The sequence below is a fragment of the Sphaerodactylus townsendi genome, linkage group LG06, assembly GCF_021028975.2.
Source record: "Sphaerodactylus townsendi isolate TG3544 linkage group LG06, MPM_Stown_v2.3, whole genome shotgun sequence".
Classification (NCBI taxonomy): domain Eukaryota; kingdom Metazoa; phylum Chordata; class Lepidosauria; order Squamata; family Sphaerodactylidae; genus Sphaerodactylus; species Sphaerodactylus townsendi.
The window spans coordinates 107,836,750-107,861,741 of NC_059430.1; the positions used below are offsets into that span (position 1 = coordinate 107,836,750).

Here is a 24,992-nt window from a genome sequence, read left to right on the forward strand (position 1 = left end):
TCTAAAAGAAAGCTAAGTGCTTCAACCTTTTGGGATCAATAGACAGAATTCATTTGGACTAATATAATATCATTACAGATGTCAGGGTACTCAAGGCATTGCTCTTTGAAGTGACGCAGATCAATATGAAGACTAAAGGGGGATTTGGCCCACTGAGATGAGGCCTGGAAACCAAAATTAAAAAGAGGAATTTAGCACTGGGAGGAGGGTGATAGCAGGGAATTTGGAGGACTGAAGTGAGCTTACAAGCTCTTCACAAAGAAGAGTTTTGAAGAGTTTGGATTTATCTCCTGCAGGAGACTCAAAGGGGCTCACAATCTCCTTGCCCTTCCCCCCTCACAACAAACACCCTGTGAGGTAGGTGGGACTGAGAGAGCTCCGAGAAGCTGTGACTAGCCCAAGGTCACCCAGCTGGCGTGGGTGGGAGTGTACAGGCTAATCTGAATTCCCCAGATAAGCCTCCACAGCTCAGGCAGCAGAGCTGGGAATCAAACCCGGTTCCTCCAGATTAGATACACGAGCTCTTAACCTCCTACGCCACTGCTGTGTGGAGGACACACAAAGGTATTCAAAATAGCTGTAGAGCTAGAAATAGGTTCTGAAGTTCATACTCCTTTGGCTCAAGGAATGCTTGATTTCAAAGTGATATAAGGAATGGATAACAGTGGCTGAATTTTTCTCTGGCTTGGAGGCTGGCACAACTACAAGCATACACCATCATTCATCAACCACTATGTAAAAATGGAACTTAAAAGTACATTCAAGATGGCCTCCTAATCAACTGCAGCTCAGTATCACATGGTGGTTCATTTTGTGTCAGTATCCATCAGTTCACACAGCTGGCTGCAACTGGTTCAGGCAAAGACAATGTGTGACAAATGAAACTAGTTTCCTGCTTTCACTCTTTTTTAGGGATTCTCCATTATCCTAAGGCAGGGGTGGGCAACTATGGCCCTCCAGATGTTCGTGGACTACAATTCCCATCAGCCCCTGCCAGCATGGCCAATTGGCTATTCTGGCAGGGGCTGATGGGAATTGTAGTCCACAAACATCTGGAGGGCCATAGTTGCCCACCCCTGTCCTAAGGGAAAGCTACAGCCTGTACAAACTTGGCTTTTGCTCTAGCCCACTCTGCATAATTTTAACATAGCACAATGCGAAGCAGGGCTCTATGAATATAATTGACGAAAAATTGGAAGCAGTTGGTTTCCTCAAATCAAACAAACTAAACGGGAGAATTGTTGTTCAGACTGTAGCCCTTCAAGAAAGAAAGAAAAAAATAATCCAAGCTGAACACTTCCTTTATATTCTGTTGTCAAGGATATTTCAGCTTAACCACAAGATTGTTGATAAAATATACTGCAAGTCAGTGGTGCCAGTCACCAGGAACCAAAGCCAGACAATTTGGCAAGCTTAGATCAGAGCACATGTTGTCTACAAGAAAGCCTAACACTATTCTTTTAAAGAAACAAATCAACGCTTATCAGTAAGATTTAAGATGCTATTACCATATACCCACAGAAGCAAGAGTTGAACAGATCCTTTTAGAAGACAGAGATGTAAAAACTTACTGTCTTCAACATCCCAGCACTGCGTGATTGGATCTCCATATTTGACATCTTGCCTCCTTGCCCGCCTAGAAAAGGAGAATCAAGAGCTGATCAGACTGTCTGAGGTCACATACCTGGCACTAAACTGGTTAGTACGTATTCCTTAGCCTTTCAGAACGTCAGTAAATGTTAAGTGAAACCAAAAATTTTTCACAAGAGACACACAGGTATTGAATGTGATTAAGATTTTTACTCTTTGCTTCTAATGCCACTTGAGGTCTTCTCTTGTAGGGATGCAGGCTGTAGGCAGCACTGTGAAGAGCGGTGGGCTGGGCTGCCAATTAGAACTGATTTTGATTATGCTGGGTCTGACTTTATTAATTTATAGTACTTGACATGTTTATTATGTTTTGTACTGTTCTACTAGGAGCCCCGTGGCACAGAGTGGTAAGCTGCAGTTCTGCAGTTAGAGCTCAGCTAAGAAGAAGAAGAAGAGTTTGGATTTATATCCCGCCCCCTTTCTCTCCTGCAGGAGACTCAAAGGGCCTTACAATCTCCTTGCCCTTCCCCCCTCACAACAGACACCCTGTGAGGTAGGTGGGGCTGAGAGAGCTCCGAGAAGCTGTGACTAGCCCAAGGTCACCCAGCTGGCGTGTGTGGGAATGCACAGGCTAATCTGAATTCCCCAGATAAGCCTCCTCAGCTCAGGCGGCAGAGCTGGAAATCAAACCCGGTTCCTCCAGATTAGATACATGAGCTCTTAACCTCCTACGCCACTGCTGCTACGCCACAATGTAAGTTCAATCCCAGTGGAAGTTGGTTTCAGGAGCCAGGTCAAGGTTGACCTTCCATCCTTCCGATTGGGCCTTCCAGCCTCCCGAGGTCAGTAAAAAGGTACCCAGCTTGATGGGGATAAGCACAAATGACTGGAAACGGCAATGACAAACCACTCCCTAAACACAGTCTGCCTAGTAAATGTCATGATGTGTCAGTAATGACTCAGTGCTTGCACGGAAAACTACTATACTTTTACCTTCACCTATGTATTTTAAGTACTAATTATTTACTATGTCATTACTATGTATTACTAAGTATTGCTTTCAGAATGAAAAAAATGGGAAGTACATTCATTTCCTAATGATAATGCCTGTTTCTATTACATCTATGCCTCTAGACTGCCAGCATCCAGGCATAGTTCACAGCCATGGGATTCTGGCAAATCTCCACAGCTGATACGAGCTTTAGGCTCCTCTTCCTATGTAGCCTCTTGTGCTGCTCTGGAAATTCATATCAAAATGCCATCACAGAAGGCTCATGCCACACACCTGTTGCCACATACCTGTTCAGAGGCCCTTTCCACTGCACTCCTCCACCAGCAGGAATTATGCCGGTGGAGGGGAGGGGGCCATTTGCATGGGAGCGTGCAAGCGGCCCCTGCAGAGGCCAGCACAAAAGAGGCGGCTCTGCATGGAGCCGCCTCTTCTGCATCCCCCCCTCACCTCGTCCTCCAGCGTCGGTCTGGAGGGCTGCAGGGATATGCCCATGCTGCCCTCCGACCTCCAGGGGTCGGAGGGCAGCGTGGGCGGGTCTCAGCAGCCCTCCAGACCAACGCTGAAGGACGAGGTGAGTGGGGGGGATAGGAAAGCAGCACCTTTGGTGCAGTGCGGTTTGCACCGCGCCGATGGGAAGGCGCCGCTTTCCAAAAACCTCCCTTGGGAAGGGAGGTGGAAAGTGGAGCCTTCACGCTGCTCGGGGCCACACAGGATGGCGCTGCTGCTGCCTGTGCGAACAGCTGCCCAGGGACTGGTGTTTTTCTGTCCCTGGGCCGCTGTTTTTGGCCCCGTGCAGAAAGGGCCTTAGAGAATGAGACAAACTAGGCAGGGATTTTTTTCTTTTTTTTACCTTTTAGAGGTTGGCATATATCTGGAGCAAGAATTTCCATCCCAAGCGCAGTATGGGTCCCTGGCAAGACAACAATCCGCACAAGCTTTGCCGTATGTGGAACATCTGTGCAGCGAGAGCTGAACAAGCCCATCTCTGGAACCAATGTACAGTTGTTGCTGGAAATCAAGCATGGCAAATTAATTAAAAAGTTTTCTGCAAGCAACTCTGGGCTGGTCTCAATTGCTCCTGAGCAATTATTTTTCATTTTTTTAAAAATTAGCATCAGCTATTATTGCAAAATGTCTATCCGACTTTGAATTTACATATCAACTACAATTTATGTTCCAACAGGTTGTTAAGGGATTTCCATTTGTCTAAATAACCTCAGTTCCAGCAATGCCCAAAACCTTCTGCGGCTATTCAGATTTTTTTTCCAGCACATCAAAAGGACAGTCAATTAACCAACTACCAGGTATGGCTAAAAATCTTAATACTGATTTATTTAAATGTATACTCTAGCCTGGCCCCAAAATTCAGGGTCCGTCCCATTGAAAACTAGATTGAAAAACATTTAAATGAACTTTAAAAACAAATACACGCACGCGCGTGCACACATATATACACACAGTGTCAATTAAATAGCACCACCACCTTATTTCTGCAATACAGTGAGACATGCTATGATTCAGAATTTTTATAAATCTCAGCTGAAAGGGACCTGCATAACCACCTCTCCTCTAATATAGTGAAGTTAGCTATCAAGTTAGTGGTGACATTCATTTAAAGTACATTGCATTTAAGAAGAAGGCTTTGATTTATACCCCACGTTTCTCTCCTGTAAGAAGACTCAAGGTTGCTTCCAAACTCCTTTCCCTTTCTCTACCCACAGCAGACCGCTTGTGAAGGATGTGGGGATGAGAGAGTTCTGAATAAACTGTGACTAGCCCAAGGTCATCCAGCAGGCTTTATATGTAGGAGTGCAAAACACCTCTGGTTCACCAGATAAGCCTCTGCCACTCAGGTGGAGGAGTGGGGAATCAAACCCAGTTCTCCAGATCAGATTCCATCTGCTCTTAACTACTATAGCAAGCTGGCTCTCTTAAAAACAGATCTGTGCCTGCTTTTCTGAAATATGACATGTTTTTAAACTCTTTTTAGTACAGACTAGGAATTATCTACTAAAAGGCAGGGCTCAAATGCAGATGAAATTAGCTGTCCTAATAAAATCAATGCATTTAGTTAAAAGAGTAATCCTAAACAGACCTATTTGATATGGGACTAGAAAGTAAGTCACATTTTATTCAATGGGACTTACTATACGTAACAGGTTTTTTTGGGGGTGGGGGGTGGGGGTTGGACTGCAGCCTTACACTGCAATCATAAAGAGGGAAAGGCGCATAAAGGCAGACTGACTCCTGTACCATTGTATCAGACAGATACACTGGCATGAGGGTCATTTATGCCGGAGCAGAGTCTCATTACTGCTGTAGCACTTTTGCGTGCCAACACAGCTACATGCCAGTTACATGTTGGTGCATCTGTGATCACTTTCCTGCACTGGCACAAAATGGTGTGGTTCAGGGGTCAGAAGTGACATTAGTTGGTTCTCTGAATCCTTTCACCCCTGGACCACCCTCTTCTTCTAGTGCAAAGTCATGCAGTCAAAAATGGCATTGCAGCCCATGAGGGTATTATTACCCCACACAAGGATGTATGTAAGTGGGGGGTTCCCGGGTTCAAACCCCCCCCCCCATTACATGTCCAAAGTTACACTCCCCATTTGTGGGTTTTTTTGTATTTTTAGTGTTTTTTCAGGTTTTGGCCTGTAGGGGGCACAGATTTTAGGCTAGCAGCACCAACATTTCAGAGATTGTTTGGGAGACTCTTCTGATGATACCACCCAGGTTTGGTGAGATTTGGTTCAGTGGGTCCAAAGTTATGGACTCCAAAGGGGGTGCCCCTATCCCACATTGTTTCCAATGGGAGATAACAGAAGATGTGGGCTACACCTTTGAGGGTCCATAACTTTGGACCCCCTGAACCAAACTTCAACAAACCTGGGTGGTATCATCAGGAGGGTCTTCTAACGATACCCTGAAAGTTTGGTGCTGCTAGCTTAACAATTGCACCCCTGACAGCAGGCACCCCCCAAATTTCCCCAGATTCCCCTTTTAAATCCTGCGGGGTGGGAGGGGCAGGGGAGTCTGCCGTCCCCAACCTTGGAGACCTGCTTTTATAAGCACTGAGGCCAGGGAGCAAGTCTTGGGGCATGGCCACAACCCCAGGGGCGGTGGGGGCGTGCCCCCACAAACCCACCCCGTAAAAAATCTATAGCTACATCACTGCCCCCACACCATTGTGGTCCTGCTCATATGGTTCCAAAATGCTCAGGATGCCAAATAAGGAAACAACCAATGGTAATGATCCACAGCTCTGGCTGAGTCCTCTTTCCAGGAACCAATGGTTGCCTTCCACTCTTTAAAAAACCCAGCCAGGATGCACCACACTTCAGAGGACAGGTCATGCAGAATGAGTTGCTGTCACCTTTTCATGGGAACCAAAATATGTTTTAAAACATTATTTACCCCTCAGCCATTTTTTCCTTTTTTCTAAATGGGAATGCATGTAGAATTACAATGAGATGTTGAGATAGGGAAGTAAATAGGACAGGAGCAGTTAGGAGATGCATGTCATGATTTTACCATCGGTACACATTTCATGTTACCCGTCAACAAAAATGTAAACCCACCACAAGCAATTATTAAGAGCTGACCATACAAGGTCATGCCTGAATCCTCCAGGCCTCAGTGGCAAAGCAAACAAACGGCAGATGCTAAAACTATTACTCAACCCTAATTCCACATTACCTGCTTTAGGGACATCTCCATTGTCAAGATGGGTGATGGATGCTGCAAAGGATAGAACAGATAAGCAACAGTGAAGATGCATACTCAATTTGGCTCAAATCCTACCAATGAGTGAAACTTATCTCTCCAGTGTGAGGCAGGAGGAATCGCTTGTCAGGGCTTCCCTAAATCTAAATGGAATATTTAGGAATTAATTTCACATGGCAGGCTAACCCACCCTCAAGCAGAAGGAAACAAGCTGTATTTGGGGGAGCAGGTGCATCAAGCTCAAAGTTTTGAAGTTGTCGTTCTGTAGCACATTCTTTTTAAAAATAAAATAATCTTTTTGAGTTTACAAGACAGCTTACAGACATAAAAAGAACAAACAACGTAAAAGGCTAAGGTATGAAAATAAAAGTTTAAAGTTAAAACAACAGCAGCCCCCCCCGCCCCCCAAACCCCTTTCATTTAAAATGAAAAGTCAAGTTGGAGAGAAACATTTTAGGCTGGCCCCCAAAATAATACAGCTGGGGCAAATCACTCCTTGTGAGGTGACACCCTAGAAAAAACCCTTTTCCTTTGTAGTCAACCTTGCTGCTGGAGAAGGAACACATGGGAGAAGGCCCAAACCATTTTGGGCTTTCAAAATAATAACTAGCATCGTGAATCTGTTTTCTCTTCAGCCAACCCTGGGCATGAAATTGGTTGCAATATTTAGAACCAACCAGAGCTTACAAAGTATTGTCGAAGTGTGTAATAGTGTGTAACAGACTTCCCTCTGTGATACACCTCTGAAGACGCCAGCCACAGATGCAGGCGAAACGTTCGGAACAAGATCCACCAGACCACGGCCACACAGCCCGGAAAACCCACCGGAACCAACAAAAGCTTACAAACATTTTCTGGGGTAGCCGCACTGGAATAATCCCGACTGAATGTGATCACAGTATGCATAAGTGAGGCCATGTCAGGCCTGCCCAGGGAAGGCTGCAGCCTGAGCACAATTCTGATCTGGGCAAAGCCACTTTGTGACACTGCACACCTGTTAATGCCACCCTCACTGTACATCTGTTAATGCCACCCTCATTGGGCTAGTCCAGTGATGGCGAACCTTTTCAAGACCGAGTGCCCAAATTGCAACCCAAAACCCATTTATTTATTGCAAAGTGCCGGCAATTTAACCTGAATACTGAGGTTTAAGTTTAGAAAAAGCGGTTGGCTCCGAGGCATGCGTTACTCGGGAGCAAGCTTGGTGGTAGTCGGTGGCTTTGCTTTGAAGCAGTCGTGCAACTCTTCCAACAGGTGAATCACAACCCTAGGAGGGTTTACTCAGAAGCAAGCCCCATTGCCAGCAACTGAGCTTACTCCCAGGTAAAGGATCGCACTTTAGTTCTTTGCATGAAAATCAGTGGGGTTTAACAGCGCTTAACAGGGTTACCTATACTGCTTCCCCAAAACTAGATCTTAGGTTTAAGGCTAATAATTGAGCCCAGCAGCCCAAGCCAGCCTGGATGTGTGGGCAGGGGGGGGGGGACTGTGCGTGCCCACAGAGAGGGCTCTGAGTGCCACCTCTGGCACCCGTGCCATAGGTTCGCCACCACTGGGCTAGTCAATACGTAGTCAATACATTTATTTACAGTTAACAACAAGTAAAACAATAATTCATAAAAGGCAAAATTCCAAATTGTCTACAAAGAAATAAGAAAATGATATAAAATTAAACTTATTTTGCCGTTCCTCTAAAAGAACTAAGAACCTACCTACCTGCTCTCCTATATTTATTTACTAAAACACAAAACTGGGCTACGTCACTGGAAACTCTTTGGTCCTTACCCAACAGCAAATAATTCAGTTTCCACTTATTATATTTTCCAGTCCATTCAGTCAAAATAGGCTAGGCTTCCTGGCAAGCTGGCCACATGTATCAAACAGTGGCCACATGAACACACAGAGCTGCCTTATTCTGAATCACACCATTGGGCTATCAAGTTCAGCACTGTCTTCTCAGACTGTATCAGATGGAGGCTTTCCCAGTGATAATACTTCATACAATCCATAGGAGGTTTTTCCTCCAATCAGATAGGAGGAATAAGACAAAGGAAGTGGTGCTGGAGACATACGCCTGACTCCATGAAGCTCTTAGACCACAAACCCTTCCTGTCTTGAAATGCCATGCATGTTTGCCTCTTGTACCCCAAGGCACCCAAATCACAGCATGGGCAACAAGAAGGAGGATATATACATGGGCAGGGTAATTCTGGCCAACTGGGCATGTGTTGTGCCCTGTGTCTATAGTCTCAAATGAAGAACTCAGGATTAATAATGGTCCATCTGATCTCTGCCAATCTCAGACCTCCCTCTTAGAGCCAACTGACTGACACAGCCACGTTTGTCATGAAAGCTATTTTGAAGAGAGGCAGGGGACAGATTTACACCAGTTTGTTGCTCAAGGAAAACAGTGCCAGTGATCTCCTTCCCATGAAACTCCATATCCTGTAAGAAAAAAGAAACCACCCACCACTTCATCACATAAATGGTGCATTGGATACAGAGCTATCTGCTTATGTAATTCTGGTGTGGCTACATAAGTGAACCGTAGTCACTTTCCCATTTTCGTTTTTTTTTCCTGTAGGGAAACAAAAACAGACTAGAGGCAAAATGTATAACGTGGAGGAACATCTGCTAAGTTAACAGCCCTGTTTGGTGTTAAATTCGATATGGTGCCTTGCCCTGTGATGTGATATTGCAAGAATGTGGCAAATTGGTACATGTTCAAAAATTCCTGATTATTTGGCAGCCCTTCGAGAGCTCTTGGTATTTTCAAAATGATAGTTGTAATTGGCGTCCATGACGGCTGAAAGAAGACATTGGAAGCCCTTAAATCAAGGAGTGTTCTCTCCCTATAGTTGAGATATCAAAAACACTTGGGGAGAATTACTTGGGACACACCTTTTTCACAGAGAACATTTCACCTGATTTCAAAGCCATTTGAACACTGTGGGGATTGCAATAGTCCAGTCTAAAGAGCAAGACCTTCTTGGAATTATGACCTACACAGCAAATGCATCAAGAAAATTTCATGACATTTTTGCTGTTTTACAATTATGTGAAGCTGCTGGGAGAGGCCATCTGGAAGTTTGGACTGTACCATCACCAATATGTGGATGATATCCAGCCCCACCTTTCTTTTATACCTAATTCCAAACATGCTGTTAATATCCTGAACCAGCAGTTGGAGCCAGCAATGTGCTGTTTGAGGGTGAACAAGCTGAAACTTAATCCTGACAACACAGGGATAGTAGACAGGTAAATCAGAGACTTCAGATCTCACCTGCCTTGGATGGAGTTATATTCCCCTGGCTTGAAATGCCAGGTTCCCAACTTGGGAGTACCACTCAATGCAGAGGTCACCTTAGAAAACCAGGTGACTGTGGTAGTTCAGAGTGCTTTTGCCCAGCTTCGTCTGGTGCATCAGATGTGTCTGTTCCTGGTTCAGCCAGATGCAGCCACAGTGATCCATGTCACAGTTACATCTAAACTGGTCTAGTGCAATGCACCCTACCTGGGGCGACACTTGAAGAATGTTTGGAAGTGGCAGCTAGCGCAGAGTGCTACAGCTAGACTGGTTGGGGCCAGCTATTAGGAGCATGTGACCCCAATATGACAGCAATTACACTGGCTACCGATCTACTCCTGAGCCCAGTTCAATGTGTTGTTCTTGACCTTTAAAGCCTCACATGGCTTGAGACTGGGGTATCTGAAGGACTATCTTCTCCCATATGCTCCTACCCAGGAATTAGGATCACAGGGAGAGGCCCTCCAGTTGGTCCATCAATCAGATAAGCTAATTTGGTGGGTACATGAGAAAGGGCCTTTTCAGTGGCAGCCCCGTCATAATGGAAACACCTCCTCAGGAAGGTGAGCCTTGCCCTCTCTCTTTCGAGCTTTAGGAGGCTGTAGTTTTATTTAGGACTGCATTGGATTAAATAACCTGCCATCCTAAATTATGATTTAAAATGTTGGGTTTTAGGTATTTTATGAATGCTGTCTTTTGTGTTTTAGCTACACCTTGAGTTCTGTAAGGAATAAAAGTGGCTAATGGATGTTTTAAGTAAATAAATAATAAATTGGTTGATAAGCCATCATAAATAACAGCATAGATCATGCACTGTTATTTGGAGTATGAAAAATCCATCTGACAAATGTTGCTAACCTTGCCAAAACTCCTCTGCTGTCCCAAGAAAAATATGAAGATGTTTTGCTATGTTGGAATCACCAGACGAGGAGGACTCAAAGCCATCACTCTTCCGTTATCTTAAATTGTGACCAATTAATGTGACCAAGATAGCCAAATCTTGTTGGCTCTTGGAAGCTAAGCAGGGTTGGCAATGACTATTATTTGGATGGGAGACCTCCAAGGAATAGCAGGGTTGGGATGTGGAGGCAGACAATGGCAAACCACCTTGAACCCTCCTTGCTTTGAAAACCTCACCTTAAGTCATTTGCACTTCGACGCCAAAGTGCGTTTTTTTTTAATTCTGCACTGGCTTTTGAACTTTACCTTAAATATCTGCAGCTCTTCCAGTATTACTTCCTCTAAGTCCCATTTCTCCTTAGTTATACTCAGAACCTTCAGGACAGTTCCAGTATCTGAAAAAAAGGAACACAGAAAACAAAACATTGTGTTTTAGCCCAAGGGCAATACTTAACTGATTATTTTATGCCAGTTCTTTGTCAGGAAACCCAAGCCTTACTTGGGAATAATATATACACAAAACTAATTCCATGTGCAACATGGTGATTCCAACTAAAAGACCAGTCATATGTTGCATTCCCCCATCTCTCTTTGCATGGTTCAGTCAGGCCTACTTAGGAGGTGAGACATTATCATTATCTGTAGCAATGTGCTCCTTTCCTACGTTATCACTTGTTGCTAATAATGTAAGGGCATAAGTCAGAATAAGCTAGTCAATGGGAGTTTGACTGAAGGAAATGAATGACTACAGTGAATATATAGCTAATATAGTATGCTATCATGTACTACCAGGTGTTTTGCCTGAATTTTTGGTGTATTGCCTATATGATGTCCTAAATCCAAGATGGCTGCCCCGTGGTCATTCATTTGCTGATGGGCCTGTTAGCTCAAATGTGTTGCATGCCCAATGTATATATCCAGGATGTGACAGGAAAGATACTGATAGTATTTAGGATATTATTTCTTCCTACTTATGCACATTGAAAGGAATGATAATATTGCCCAATATGATTATGAGGTTATGGGAAGAATGGCGAAGGGCTCTGGAGCTTCTGTATGCTCTAGTCAATGGTTCTTATAAAAGGACTGCAGGGACAGAAGTGTCCTTCGTGTGAATGACTGACTATGGAAGTGATGTAACTGACAGTGTTCAGGGCCACAGTCTCAGACTCTGTAATGCAAGACTTAATCAAAGGAAGTAGATGGGCTGAACCACTTGAGGACTGGGAAGGATGTGTTGGCAGAATCCTGACAAGCCTAGTCAAGAGTGCTTTCATCTTAAGATGTGAGAGATGGAAATGTGAGGACAAAGGTCAGTACTAAAGAGAGAAACTTGGATGCTATAAGAGGCCCCTTATTCTTTCCGAGGATTCCTCCATTAGCTGGCTGCTGTTAAATGAATGGAAGACACATTCAATGGGTATTTCTTTTTATTCCCTTTTAATATTATCAGCATCTAAGCCTTTTGAGACATTAAAACACAGACTCTTAGATATAGACATACAAAATCTCTGCTCTGCAGCCAGAAAAGCTTGTTCATTACTCAATTTTGGAATTTTCTTGAGGCAGGGGGTCCATAGCTTCATATTTTTTAAATTAACTTCCTTACAGTTACAATGGGATTTTATGCTGGCTAGATTTAATGTGCTTCCTACAGCTGTCCTCTCAGGAAGATTCCAGAAGGTCCTCTATCAAGAAAGTCTTTGTCCTTGCAATAACAGTTACATTGTATTGTCGAAGGCTTTCACGGCCGGAATCACTTGGGTGCTGTGTGGTTTCCGGGCTGTATGGCCATACAGCCCGGAAACCACACAGCACCCAAACAGTTACATTGATTCTATCTCCCATGTTCTCTTTGATTGTATTCTCTTCGCTAATGTATGTGATTTCTGTATCAGCCCTTTCCTTCATAAACTGAGAAGGCTCCTGCTGGAAAGCCTCCCTGCTGGAAAATGGGTATTATTATTTTTTGGTCTGACCAGAATCCTGGTCAGGAGCAGCAGTGGCGTAGGAGGTTAAGAGCTCGTGTATCTAATCTGGAGAAACTGGGTTTGATTCCCAGCTCTGCCACCTGAGCTGTGGAGGCTTATCTGGGGAATTCAGATTAGCCTGTACACTCCCACACATGCCAGCTGGGTGACCTTGGGCTAGTCACAGCTTCTCAAAGCTCTCTCAGCCCCACCTACCTCACAGGGTGTTTGTTGTGAGGGGGGAAGGGCAAGGAGATTGTAAGGCCCTTTGAGTCTCCTGCAGGAGAGAAAGGGGGGATATAAATCCAAACTCCTCCTGCTCCTGCTCCTCCTGCTCCTCCTGCTCCTCCTGCTCCTGCTCCTCCTCCTCCTCCTCCTCCTCCTCCTCCTTCTTCTTCTTCTTCTATGACCACCCTGGTTTCTAGATTTCCCCTTATAACCATGAGGATCTGACCCCCATAGGACAGGAAACTTCTATTAATTTGTGTGTGTGTCTCTCTCTCTCTCTCTCTCTCTCTCTCTCTCTCTCTCTCTCCCCCTTAGGCTACCTTGTTCCTTGACTGACTTGACTGCTTAGGCTACCTTGTTCCTTGACTGACTCAGTGGTTATAGGAGAAACTGGGGGAGCTGCATGGTGCCTTTAAAAATAATACAGTTATCAGGAATCCATGACATTTGATGTCAACAACCTAATGCTCAGACTATGGGAAAAAATCAAGATGAGCTTGAACTCTGAGGAGGGGGAGGTTACTTAACAGATAGGACAGAGACTTAACGGGAAGATTCTCATGATTGGAATGTGACCACGGAAGGATATAACACATTTAAAAAAGAACAGATGCCACTGATGGGGAAGGTGGGTAGCATTACATGTCTAAAATTGGTATACACACACAGAAATTCAGGAGAGTGAGCATGGTCATCCCATGGAGAGCATCTGGGTAAAATTAATGGCCTCAGTAATAGAAACAATATTGTGGTCAGAGTCTACTGCAGACCCAAGGAGAGAGTGTGGATTATCTCATAGGCTTGTTACAGGAGGACAGCTTATCACTGAACATTAGGAGAAATTTCTTAATGGGAGAGCAGTGTGACAACAGAATTAGTTATCTCAGATCTCCTGCTTTGTCAGGAATAGATTTTCATGTACCGGGCAGGGGATTGGATTGGATAGCCTATAAGGCCCCTTCCGACTCAATGATGCTTCCAAAGTGGAAAAATCCCATGGGGAGAAATTCTTATTCAGGAATTTGTGGTATTTCAACCCTGAAAATACTATACAAGATGTATATTCAAACCAACTGCGCTCAGGGTGAAACAAACTCTACCTGTTTGGCGCCACACTAGTCACAGATTCTTTGAAATAAAATCATTCTCTGCTTAGGCTACCCTTTTTCTCCCTCTGTAAAATGGGAAAAAAATAATTACAACCTTAACACACAGGGATATTACAGAGCTGGAAGCGAACAAACACAAAGCTTTATCCACGTCAAGCCTCAATGGAGAACAGGCTCTGGAATTTCTGCAGAAATAATGCTGAGAGAATCTTTTTCGACTCACGAGCAAGCAGGCTCTGCTTCCCTTGCATTCTGTGACCGGTAATCGCTACACAAACAATGGCAGCCCAGCAATGGCATCCCTGTTATTTCCCATGGATCCCTGTCTTCAATGGCTGCTTTCCAAGGTGACAGTGATTTAAACAACAACAAACACACACACTTTAAAACAAGGATCGAAAAGAGTGACTGACTGATTTTAGTTTCCTCCAAGAAGTTTAAAATGGACACAGAATGCATTCCTTTGACAAGACTGCCTGTTGGAACTACAGGCAACTGTGTTACTTGCAACTGCCTTGAACTAAAATTGGAAAGGCTCGATATACATTTTCAAAGAAATTAAATTTGTTTTTCATATTTAATCCCCACTCATTAAACATCAAGTACTACTCTTGAAGAAACAGGAATAAGGACTCAATAGAAATCTATGTCTTGGGAGCTTCCGTGTTTGGACAAGGGAGAGTATAAGCATCTATGGGACTAAACAGACTGCACTCAAAGAGCATCAGTTGTGGGAAAGAAGAGCAGGCTTACAGTTCGGTAGTGAGGTGAACACTCTGCATATGCTCAGAGGTTCTTGTCTTTGCTATTCATGAATTCTAAGCGACGGATGCACTGACTGACGTTAGACTAGTCCAATTTTGTGCTTTTGAGAACCTCTTTTAAGATACTTCTGGAATCCTCAGTGATCTAGAAAGCTGGTCTGCTCTAGTGGTTTCCGATGAATTAGGAAGACCCTGGTTTGAATCTCATACGTGCTGTGAACTCACAAGATGCCAGCCATGGAAAAGGCATTCTCTCACCCTCATGATTGGGGATAATGCTGACTTGATTTATAGCTCAGGATACTGAATAGAATTTCCTGTCATCTCAGGTGTTGCTGTTTGGGAGCAGAGTAGGGGATATGGTAGAGAAATGTGCCTTTCTGGGGGAGACAAAATACCTTGAAATAGCTCTGCTTGTCATCATACAAAACTCACATTTTTGAGATTTTAAAATCTGTTGCTGGGTGGGGGAGGGATTTCCACCACAATCCTGGCTACATGCTATTGGAGTTTCTGGTGTAATGTACCACAGAACAGTCCAGAGACTTGAAGGTGCCCTGAAGGGAAAGGACAGACTCGGTCTTTGAGTAAGTAACAAAGGTGGGCCAGAAAGTGATGTGGGATTCTCTGTTTCCCCATCCAAGATGTTAGGATAAGATACTACACTTCCAACCACTTCCACTTCCAATGAAAATTACCTCATAATTTATGTCATACTGACAAATGATCAGGGGATGAATTGCTGGAAGTGGCAGGAATAATAGTGGAAGAGACTCCTTCTAGGGACGGTAGGTGCAGAGTCAAGAGAGTTACAGAAACTTTCATATTTCAGAGGCATCAGAGAACAGGTGTCCTCCTTCTCTGTCCTCTTCCCTGATCCTCCAATTGACAGGCCATTTTCAAGGTATTTCAGAATTCAGTGTCCTTGCATCCTTTAATCAGCTCAGAGCATTTTAGAAGAAGGAATGGATTCTAGTGTCTTCATAATTATTCCTTTCATCGCAGCACAGATGGAGACACAGTTACAGACCGGAACCTGATCTAGCGGGAGTTGCTACTGAAGGTCAATGCTCCTTTTGCATCTGTGTTGATGGCTCTCTGAAGGACATGGTTGGTTCAAGAGATGTCTCCCATAGAATACTTTGTTCCTCTTTGCCTGTTTGGTGAAATGACCACAGGAATCAATATTGGGTGCTTCACCTAAGCACAAGGGACAAATATAGTGTCCACCAACAGTTGGGAGGCTGCTTCCACAGGTTATTAAAGAAGGGCTGTAGCACCGTGAGTGACTTTAGGGGGAAAGGGAAAATACCAATGGAAAAATGTGTTGGTGAGAAGAGAACCATGAGGAAAGCACTTGCTGCTCTTTGGACATGCAGAAAAGAAGGCACTGTCCTTTATCAGAGAGGAACTGAACACCCAACTCTGGCCCAGAGTGCAAGAGTTCTTACAACTGCATCTGAGGGCCAAACTAGATATGATGCCATTCTCATAGAAGAAGAAGAAGAAGAAGAAGAAGAAGAAGAAGAAGAAGAAGAAGAAGAAGAAGAAGAAGAAGACAGCCAGAAAGCTAAGATAGAAGCAAAGAGGCCAGAAGAAGAAGAAGAAGAAGCTAAAGAAGAAGGCCAGGCTAGAAGAAGAGGAGGAGGAGGAGGAGGAGGAGGAGGAGGAGGAGGAGGAGGAGGAGGAGGAGGAGGAGGAGGAGGAGGAGGAGGAGGAGGAGGAGGAGTTTGGATTTATATCCCGGTTTTCTCAACCGTAAGGAATCTCAAAGCAGTATACAAACTCCTTCCTTTCTTCTCCCCATAACAGGCACCTTGTGAGTAGGTAGGGGTGAGAGAGTTCTGAGGAACTGTGACTGGCCCAAGGTCATTCAGCAGGCTTTATGTGGAGGAGCAAGGAATCAAACCCACTTCTCTAGATTAGAGTTCACTGCAGCCATTTCAGCACTTCAGCACATTTGGGAGGGGAGGGGGAACAAAAGCACATCGCCTGCAGGTTTTCATGGCATTTTAAAATCATCTTAATTACGGCAAGAGTTCCGGGGAGCAGAGTGTTAACTCTGCTCACAATCTGTGTTTGGTCCTGACAGAAGTCGGTTTCAGGTAGCCGGCTCAAGGTTGAATTAGGTTTCCATCCTTCTGAAGTCGGTAAAATGAACAGTTTCAATCAACCGCTATCATCAGCTGCAGTAAGGCAGCTGTGGGTGTCTCTGTGGCTGTTGATGCCACTTAGACACATTCAAGACTTCAAGTGGGAGAATTGACTGAGAGAGGGTGACTCCCCCAAGGCCATTCCATCATCTTTGTAGGGACCAGAACTTTGGGACAAAGCCCAGTAACCTGGCTATACACCACACTGCTTTTCCAGCTGCCACAAACTAGTCTTCTAGTCCAACTTTCCACAGGGCAGATTACAAATTAAGAAAACTATCCTTCATCATGATCCCCTAAGTGGCACACATCTCAATAAGCCAGGTGCTGCTGTCAATATGTCATAGTTTCCTGAAATTCAGGACTGCCCCCTACTGGCTGCATTTTGCTTTATGGCCTGTACAACTCAGCTTTCATGTAGAGAAACACTGAATTAGTGCAGTTGCTTCATATATAGGTTTTAGTGCAGATAGAACACTTAACCAGGGTAGCCTGAGCCATATTTGGGTGCCTGATTAAGACAGACATACAGTGAATTCATGATTTAGTTTGCCAAGTGAAGCCCTGACTCTGGAGGGCATAAACAGAAAGTAGAAGTACCTGACTGACCCCCCTGGCAAGCTCAAAGGAGAGACAGAGGCAGGACAACTTGCTTAGCCGTGGTTTAACAGTGAACCATGTTTTCAGTCCATTTCCAACCATACATTCCGATCCTAATCCTCAGCCCCTGTAAAGCACAATGTCATTCTGAAATGCTGCATTGAGCAGATTTCAGAATTTACTCCACAGAGATAACTCTTATGCAGTAAAGATGGGTTAGTTCATTTTTGGAGAAGCCACAAGAATTGGTGGAAGTGTCCTGGTGTTCCCACTTCCCAACATCTGCCCTTCAACCTTTATTCAAGCTTCTTTCAGAGGTTCAAAAGCACTCCAAACATTACATTCCCGTGGAATAAGAGAACACCAGGATGTTCTTAGCTGCAGCCCCTTCATCTACCCAACACATGTGAAATTGTTTGTTTTCATTCCAAGACAATCAACTTAGCTGAAATGTCAAAATCCCCCCAAACAGGGCACACATCTCTCTACCCATCCACCTCCGGACCCTGGGACAAAAAGAATTTTGAGCTGGTGTGTTAAGTGCTGTCCCCTGAAAGAATTTTTCAGTCTCCACAGGATGTGAACAATTAACTTGTGTACACATCGACTGTTATCTGGACAAACAGGGACTAGGGCTCTTAATGTCTCCAAAGATATATGGACTTCTCTGACAAGATGGCAGAAATATCCACAGACACACAATGGGTTACATGCGCCCTTGCTCTTGAGCCTACCTGTGCCCAGGAACATGACATCATACTGGCCATCCTCAGCCAAGACCCGATCTACCACAATCTGAGTCAGCCGGTAGTCCACGTTGATTTGAGTAAACACAGGTGCTCCAGTCACTGGGTAGACTGATTTGTACATCACTGGATGCCGCCGTATGAAGCTAATGACATCATCTGGAAAATCTCTGGTCGATTTGATCAATGGATCATACGTTTTACTTGGACACTGAATGGAGGTGAGAAAAGAGAAACGTCAGTGCTTGCTCATCTGAAAACCAGCTTCTAAATAATTACCACTTAATAATCTGTACTGATAAAAAACCACCTTGAGACAATCAGGTTAAAAAAACCCTTTAATCTTCCTTTAAATAAGGAAGAGTGGGTAATCAGACTAGAAAAAAAAACATTATGGCCTAGAAACAGACTCTTCCTTAGGGCTGAAATACATGATACTACCTGACATGGGTCACTGTCAGACATACAACAAATATCTTACATAGGATTTTTTCAGCAAGGGGAAGGAGGAGCTTCTGGTTTTCCCTTACCCCACTTGCACCAGTGGTAATGGGGATGGAGGGGATTTTTGTCCCAGTTCTGGCTTCAAGTACCCTTCCTAGGGCACGCGGAACATAAGAACATAAGAACTAGCCTGCTGGAGAAGACCAGAGTCCATCTAGTCCAGCACTCTGCTACTCGCAGCCCCCCAGGTGCCTTTGGGAGCTCACATGAAGGGGGTGAAAGCAATGGCCTTCTGCTGCTGCTGCTGCTCCTGAGCACCTGGTCTGCTAAGGCATTTGCGATCTCAGATCAAGGAGGATCAAGATTGGTAGCCATAGATTTGACTTCTCCTCCAAAAATCTGTCCAAGCCGCTTTTAAAGCTATCCAGGTTAGTGGCCAGGTTAGTGGAGTAAGATAAATGGGGCAAAAAAGCCATCCTAAGCTGTTTCTGGTGACAAAAGTCATGTGGGAGAGAAACCAGAAGCTCCCTTTGCAGCAACATCAAGTGGACAAGAACTGTTTACAGTGAATTCCTGGATGTACATAGGGCTGCAAGCCCAGTGCTACGTACCTACAACCCAACAGGTATTGGGCATATCATGCATTTGAGCTCAGACTTGCCACTTTGCCTCTGTACATTGACACACAATTGTCGTACTTTTTAAAATGACATTTACTCTCTGTTTGAAAAATCTTTCCTGAAAGTCAAGATGAGGCTGGTACCCAGGACCCTTGCGACAAGAGGGTACCACTGTTCTCATATCACTTTCTACCACACGCAGACAAACTCTACCTCCTCAGTTTCACATATTCCTCCTTACAGATGCACAGCCTTGCAGTCACAACTGGCACCTATCCTTTGAAGTGAAAGATCTGAGAAAAGAGCTCTTGGGGCAAACTCCCAGTGGCCACCCTGGGAGTGACCAAGATTCTCGAGTACTTAAGGAATTTTATTCCTGCATTACAAGTGAAAAGCATTAACGGTGCAATCCTATGCATGCTTGATATGACATAAGTCTCACTTTATTCACTGCATCTTAATCCCATGAAAATATGTATATGATTGCTTTGTAAAATCAGGATAAGCTAGCAGCTCAGCTGCTCTAAATTCAGTGAAGCCTCAGTAACTGCTTTTCAACAGTTAATGGACAGTGCCCCCATGTGGCTATTACAGCTGATGTCATAATAACAGGTGAAGCTCCACATAGATACAGTGATTCGTTTTATACAGTTTCTTGATTTAACAAGAAATTTGTCAACTATAGAAGAAATCCTACAGAAAACACTGCCAATGTGCACAAAGTAATATAATTGGGGGGAGTCTTAAAAATCTAGGTGTCACAGGAAAGAATGTCCATTTGAATTAATTGTTCTTGTTTTGGCCTCAGACTCAAACAATACAACTTCATAACAAATGATATTAAGATGAGAATAAAGTGGATTTAGTTCTTTATTTGAGTCATGAAGCTTATTAAGTGATCTTGGGGCAATCCTCCACGCTGGCCTTGCCCACTTTACAGGGTTATTGCAAGCAAAATTAACAGGGTCACCTTGTTCACTTGAAGTTCCTTGACAGAAAGCGTGGGAAACAAGGCAAGGAATGAAAGAACATAATCGAGCAGCAGATGGATTAAACCAATACAAGACAGCCATCCCGTTTATATGGACAGTGAAATAACTCTTGATGGTCAAACCTTCTGTTTTCAAGTTTCTCCCTCACACCCATAACATTTAATACAACTTTCCCTATGACCTGATGTTGTATCCCCCCACCCCACCCCCACACACACACACACACATTGGAGTAGCGGCTATTGATGTTGCAAAGAGAAGAGGGAACCACCAGTCTAATGTTTTCGCAGATATACCTCTGCAGCTTTGAGCCAAGAGAGAGGCAGTGTGGCATAGTGGTTAAGAGCTGTAAACTCTAATCTGGAGAACCAGGTTTGATTCCCCACTCCTCCATATGTGCAGTGGACTTTAATCTGATGAACTGTATGTGTCTCCCCACTCCTACAAATGAAGCCTGCTGGGTGATCTTGAGCTAGTCACAGTTCTCTCAGAACTCTCTCTGACCCACCTACCTCACAAGGTGTCTGTTCTGGGGAAAGGAAGGGAAGATGATTGTATGCTGCTTGGAGACTCCTTAAAAGATAGAGAAAAGTGGAGTATAAATCCAACTTGGTGCTATATCCCTCTCTTGCAATGGAAGCAGCCACTATTGATCTTGAATGGAAAAAGTGGGAACCACCAGGTCTTTCAAGAGACTCTGCTTGCTTTAGACCACTGCATATTTCTTCTCTACTATGAAGAAACATGACAGTTTACCAAAGGACAGTTGGTGCAAGGGTAGCCAACTGACCAGGAACTCTTGTGCCTGTATCAGTGGTTTGATTTGCAAAAATCAGCAAGCAAAGCTTTTCACTTCATGGAGCTAAAAACTCTCTTGTGCTCATGAAGGCTTTCTGTGCTAATCAAGTTTCCAATCAAGTTGCTGTTACTGTGGAACACATTATTTGCATCTGAAGTAAGAGGATATCCCACCCCCCACTATCAGTTAATTTTCTTCATTAATAATTTGTCTTTCTCCTCAATGGGTACATATAGAAGTTTACAACATTTTCCTCCATATTCTCCTCAGATCAGCTCTGTGAGGAAGGTTGGGCTGAGTGTGTGTGTCTGGACCAAGGTCACCCAGCAAATCCTCTGAAGATGCCAGCCACAGATGCAGGCTAAACATCAGGAGAAAATACTACTGGAACATGGCCATACAACCCGGAAAACCCACATCATCCTAGTGATTCCGGCAGTGAAAACCTTCAACTATACATCACTCAGCAAACTTCCATGGAAGAGGGAAATTATTTGAATCTGAGCCTTCCAGATTTCAATCTGACACTCTTTAACTGTTACCCAACACTGTTCCTGACTTGCCACATAAAGCTGGTTCCTGCCCATCTTGGCATATCAGAACAGCAGATGATTGAATTAGGAAGTATAACATTCCTGTGCTATAAACTGGACAGCTTCATATGAAGCCAGGAAGGAAGGATGTATGAGATGAATGTCATCAAGTCATTATGCTCCACAGCCTTGGTAGGGGGAGAAAGCGCAAGGAGAAAGCCCGGCATTCAGGTTCTCCCTAACTCTTCAACATCCCATTAAGAATGCACAGTATAAAGACCACAACTGTATGTACTCTAGCCAGCGGATGACTTGCATCCCTTTCTGCAATCATTATCCTTTGGCAAGGACCACGGTGCTGAAAGCATTTATCTGTGGTCCCTGAGGCTTTAAATGGTTCCAGAATTTTAGAATTCATCTGCTCATACTAAGTAGATAATTCCCTTATTTCCTGCCAGGTAGAGCTATAACATAATTTGTGAAAGAAGAACATACCGTAGCTAACAAATGGACACTGTATAATTTCTTTAAGATGCTTTTTTTGGTTTGAAGTTAGCAAATTCCCTGTATGATACTAACCTTCTTGAATAGAAACATGCACATTCTTCCAATACCAAGTATGCCATTTGGCAGACACTTTTCCAGCTTGAATTTAGTCAGAGAGAGTTTTGGATAAACTACAGCACTTAAGATCTGGCATGCACCAGAAACATGATGTGGGCTGGATATTCAGCCAGGACCTGGGACAAATTTTTCCCATTGTTTGTGTATATTTCTAATAACCAGATGATGGCAAGAGATGCCAAAAGGCACTTAGGTAATTTCATGGCACAGGGCCACTTCTCTAAGTGCTGGCAAATTTTCAGCACATGAAGGGTCAACATCCTGTCTCTGACAGGTATATGGACAGGAGGTACATTCTATCAGTGGCTGCAAATACTTGTCTGTTTATGCTTACAGCCCACTCAATTAAGAGGAAGGTAGGTAACAGGTTCATTTTTTGAAACACCTCCAAAACAAAAACGAGCAGAGTTCAGGCTCATAAGATGGAGGCTATAAAAGATGGTGGGGCTGTAAGAGATTGTTTCATTTATTCATTTAGCCTTTATTTGGCATATAAGTAAGAGATTGTGCCTTCCTGTTGTGTCCACCTGGCAGATGTACTTCATCTTTAGTCCCATGGATGCCCAAAGCTGAGAGCAACATTGGCACACAAGACGCATATATGAGTGCCAATGTGAACTGATCCCAACTGCCTGGTCAGCTGGCTGGAAAATTAACTAGGTTGTTCAGACTTGTATGCCGAATAGGACACATTACCTTTCTTTAGACATTATACTCATTGGCATAGAAAGACAGGGCAGGTGCATCCAGTGAGTAGAGGTGGAGATGTTATGTATGTCCTTCTCCATCATGTACAAGCCCCAACCGTCAAGAATATAATCCAAAGTGACTTATAGGTGGATTCCGCATGGGCCAAAAAGAGCGGTGTGAAAATGGTGTAAAACAGTTTAAAATGGTATAAAAGGGTTTACTCCGTTTTCGCACCGCTGTTTTTTGTCCATGCGGAATCTGCCGTACTGACTACAACAGATCTTTGGCAGAACCCGCCTGAAAACCCAAAACAAGATGCAGAGTTTCTCGGAAGCCAGCCCCATGAAAATGAATAGAATGCCTACCAATAGACCCCATATTAGTGCAGACAGACTGAGGGGCTTAAGGAGCACAAATTTTTCATGGGTTCCTCAACTCTCAGTCTCCATCAATGTGTTCTTTTAAATTGTTTTCTCAGAGAAGATCCGCAAAACCCAGTAGAAGGCTATTCCATTTTATTCTGTTGAGATGTGATTTATACATTTAGCTGGAGGTGGTTCTGACATTGGTCAGTTCTGCCCAAACAAAATAAAATGTTTCAGGCTGCAAATAAACATTTCCTCCAAGGAGTTCCATGTGTTTTTTGCCCCTAAAATGTTTTATTTGCAATCTAAAAAAATTTATTTGCATCCTCTTCTTTAGTGATTCTTTAGTGGAAATGTTTTCACCACATTTTACTTGCTGTGTTTACCTCTTTAAAACACTTCTCATGCCTCCTCACAGTCCCCCGACTTTCTCCTTGATGCCAATTTGAGCTCACACCTGCTGTTTCACCTGTTTTCTTGTCGGTTCTTTTTTAAAATGTTGAATGGTTATTTCTTCAAAGGTTTGACCCCACATGCTGTGCCGAATCACAGCACGAAACATGGAATCATTGAAGCATTGAATCCACAAAGACATAAGAAAACAATGGAGAGAAAACAAAATGGCGGCCAGGGATCATTTCAGGAGAGTGAGAACAAATGGGGGGGTGGGATTGAAAATGTTTTGCAAATGCTTTATAAACATTTTCAATGACTTGTGCGGAACGGGCCATTGTGTGGTGTGCCTTACCCCTCAGAATGAGTGGGAAGGATTGCATGGACTGACTCGCCATGAAATTGGAGGAATCTGTTCATAGCGAACTTGCACAGTGGAAAGGAGAGGTCTTGTCCTTCCCTTTACCCTACCATGGAAGCATTCCCTACCTCAAGATGAATACCTCAAGGCAAATCAAGAGGCCCCAGTGTTGGAGTTTGCTCCAGCCTCAGCATGGTACCAAGGAGGTTATTGTTTCACAGCAAAATTATTGGAATGTTTGTTTCACAACAATCTTGGCTTAAAAAGTTAAAAACTTGTATTTTGGGAACATGCAGTATTATAGCAGATCCCTCTCAACAGCTTTCAGACCAAACCCCAGGAAAGCATAGTGATTGAACATGACTGGCCTGTTACGGTTGGCAAAGCCCAAGTTTCCACTGTCTATCACTTGACATTTACAAGCCAAGACAGAAGAAGGGAAAGAAATATGTGGTTTGTAAGTCTTGGCCAAGAGAACTCTGCCCTCTTGGTAAGCACCAGCTGTCAAAAACATTTTCCTCCAACCAGGGTGACAGAGCAAATTCTTGTGTTTCCTGTCCGAGTGACTTCTTTCACATGGTTGGGCTGAGGAAGTGAAAGCGATGGTGATGAACCCTCCATCTTTCCTCTCTGAGCAAGCTCCTGAGCTTGCAGCCTGGTGTGTGTCACCTCAATGGAAGTGAGACTGGAAATCTTCTCCCAGTCCCTCATGGGCTTTAGAGAGCATCATCAAATGCCAAAGACTGACCTCAGAGAAGTACAGGGAGGTGACTCTACTGGCAAGTCTTGCCTAGGACTGTGGAGATTAAGGGACTGATCATGGAAAGACTGAGTTGGCTGTAGAAAGAAGGGTGGGGGTGGCGGCGTCATATCCTTTGCCAGCAACTGGCTGAGGTGTCTGAATGTCACAGAGAAGCAGGACAGGAGGAAGGTTCTCCAGCTCAGCAGCTGAGATGCAAAAGAGGGGCAGGCAGGGAGAAACACCAGAAAGGAGGGCTGAAAAAGGAGTGCTTCTGCAGAAGAATTGAGACTGAAATGGGAAGGAAAACTGGGGGGAGGGGGAGGA

General features: G+C 44.0%; 1 protein-coding gene across 2 annotated transcripts in view; it reads right to left on the reverse strand.

Moving 5' to 3' along the window:
• Positions 1-24,992, reverse strand: part of SEMA3D (semaphorin 3D) — a 174,378-nt gene that overhangs the window by 25,651 nt on the left and 123,735 nt on the right. For both annotated transcript variants that reach the window (XM_048501136.1, XM_048501135.1), the window contains 5 exons: positions 18,094-18,316; positions 10,842-10,930; positions 6,302-6,343; positions 3,453-3,610; positions 1,572-1,636 (listed from right to left, as the gene is read on the reverse strand). In XM_048501136.1, the coding sequence (XP_048357093.1) occupies positions 1,572-1,636; positions 3,453-3,610; positions 6,302-6,343; positions 10,842-10,930; positions 18,094-18,316 (577 nt within the window). The remainder of the gene's footprint in view (positions 1-1,571; positions 1,637-3,452; positions 3,611-6,301; positions 6,344-10,841; positions 10,931-18,093; positions 18,317-24,992) is intronic.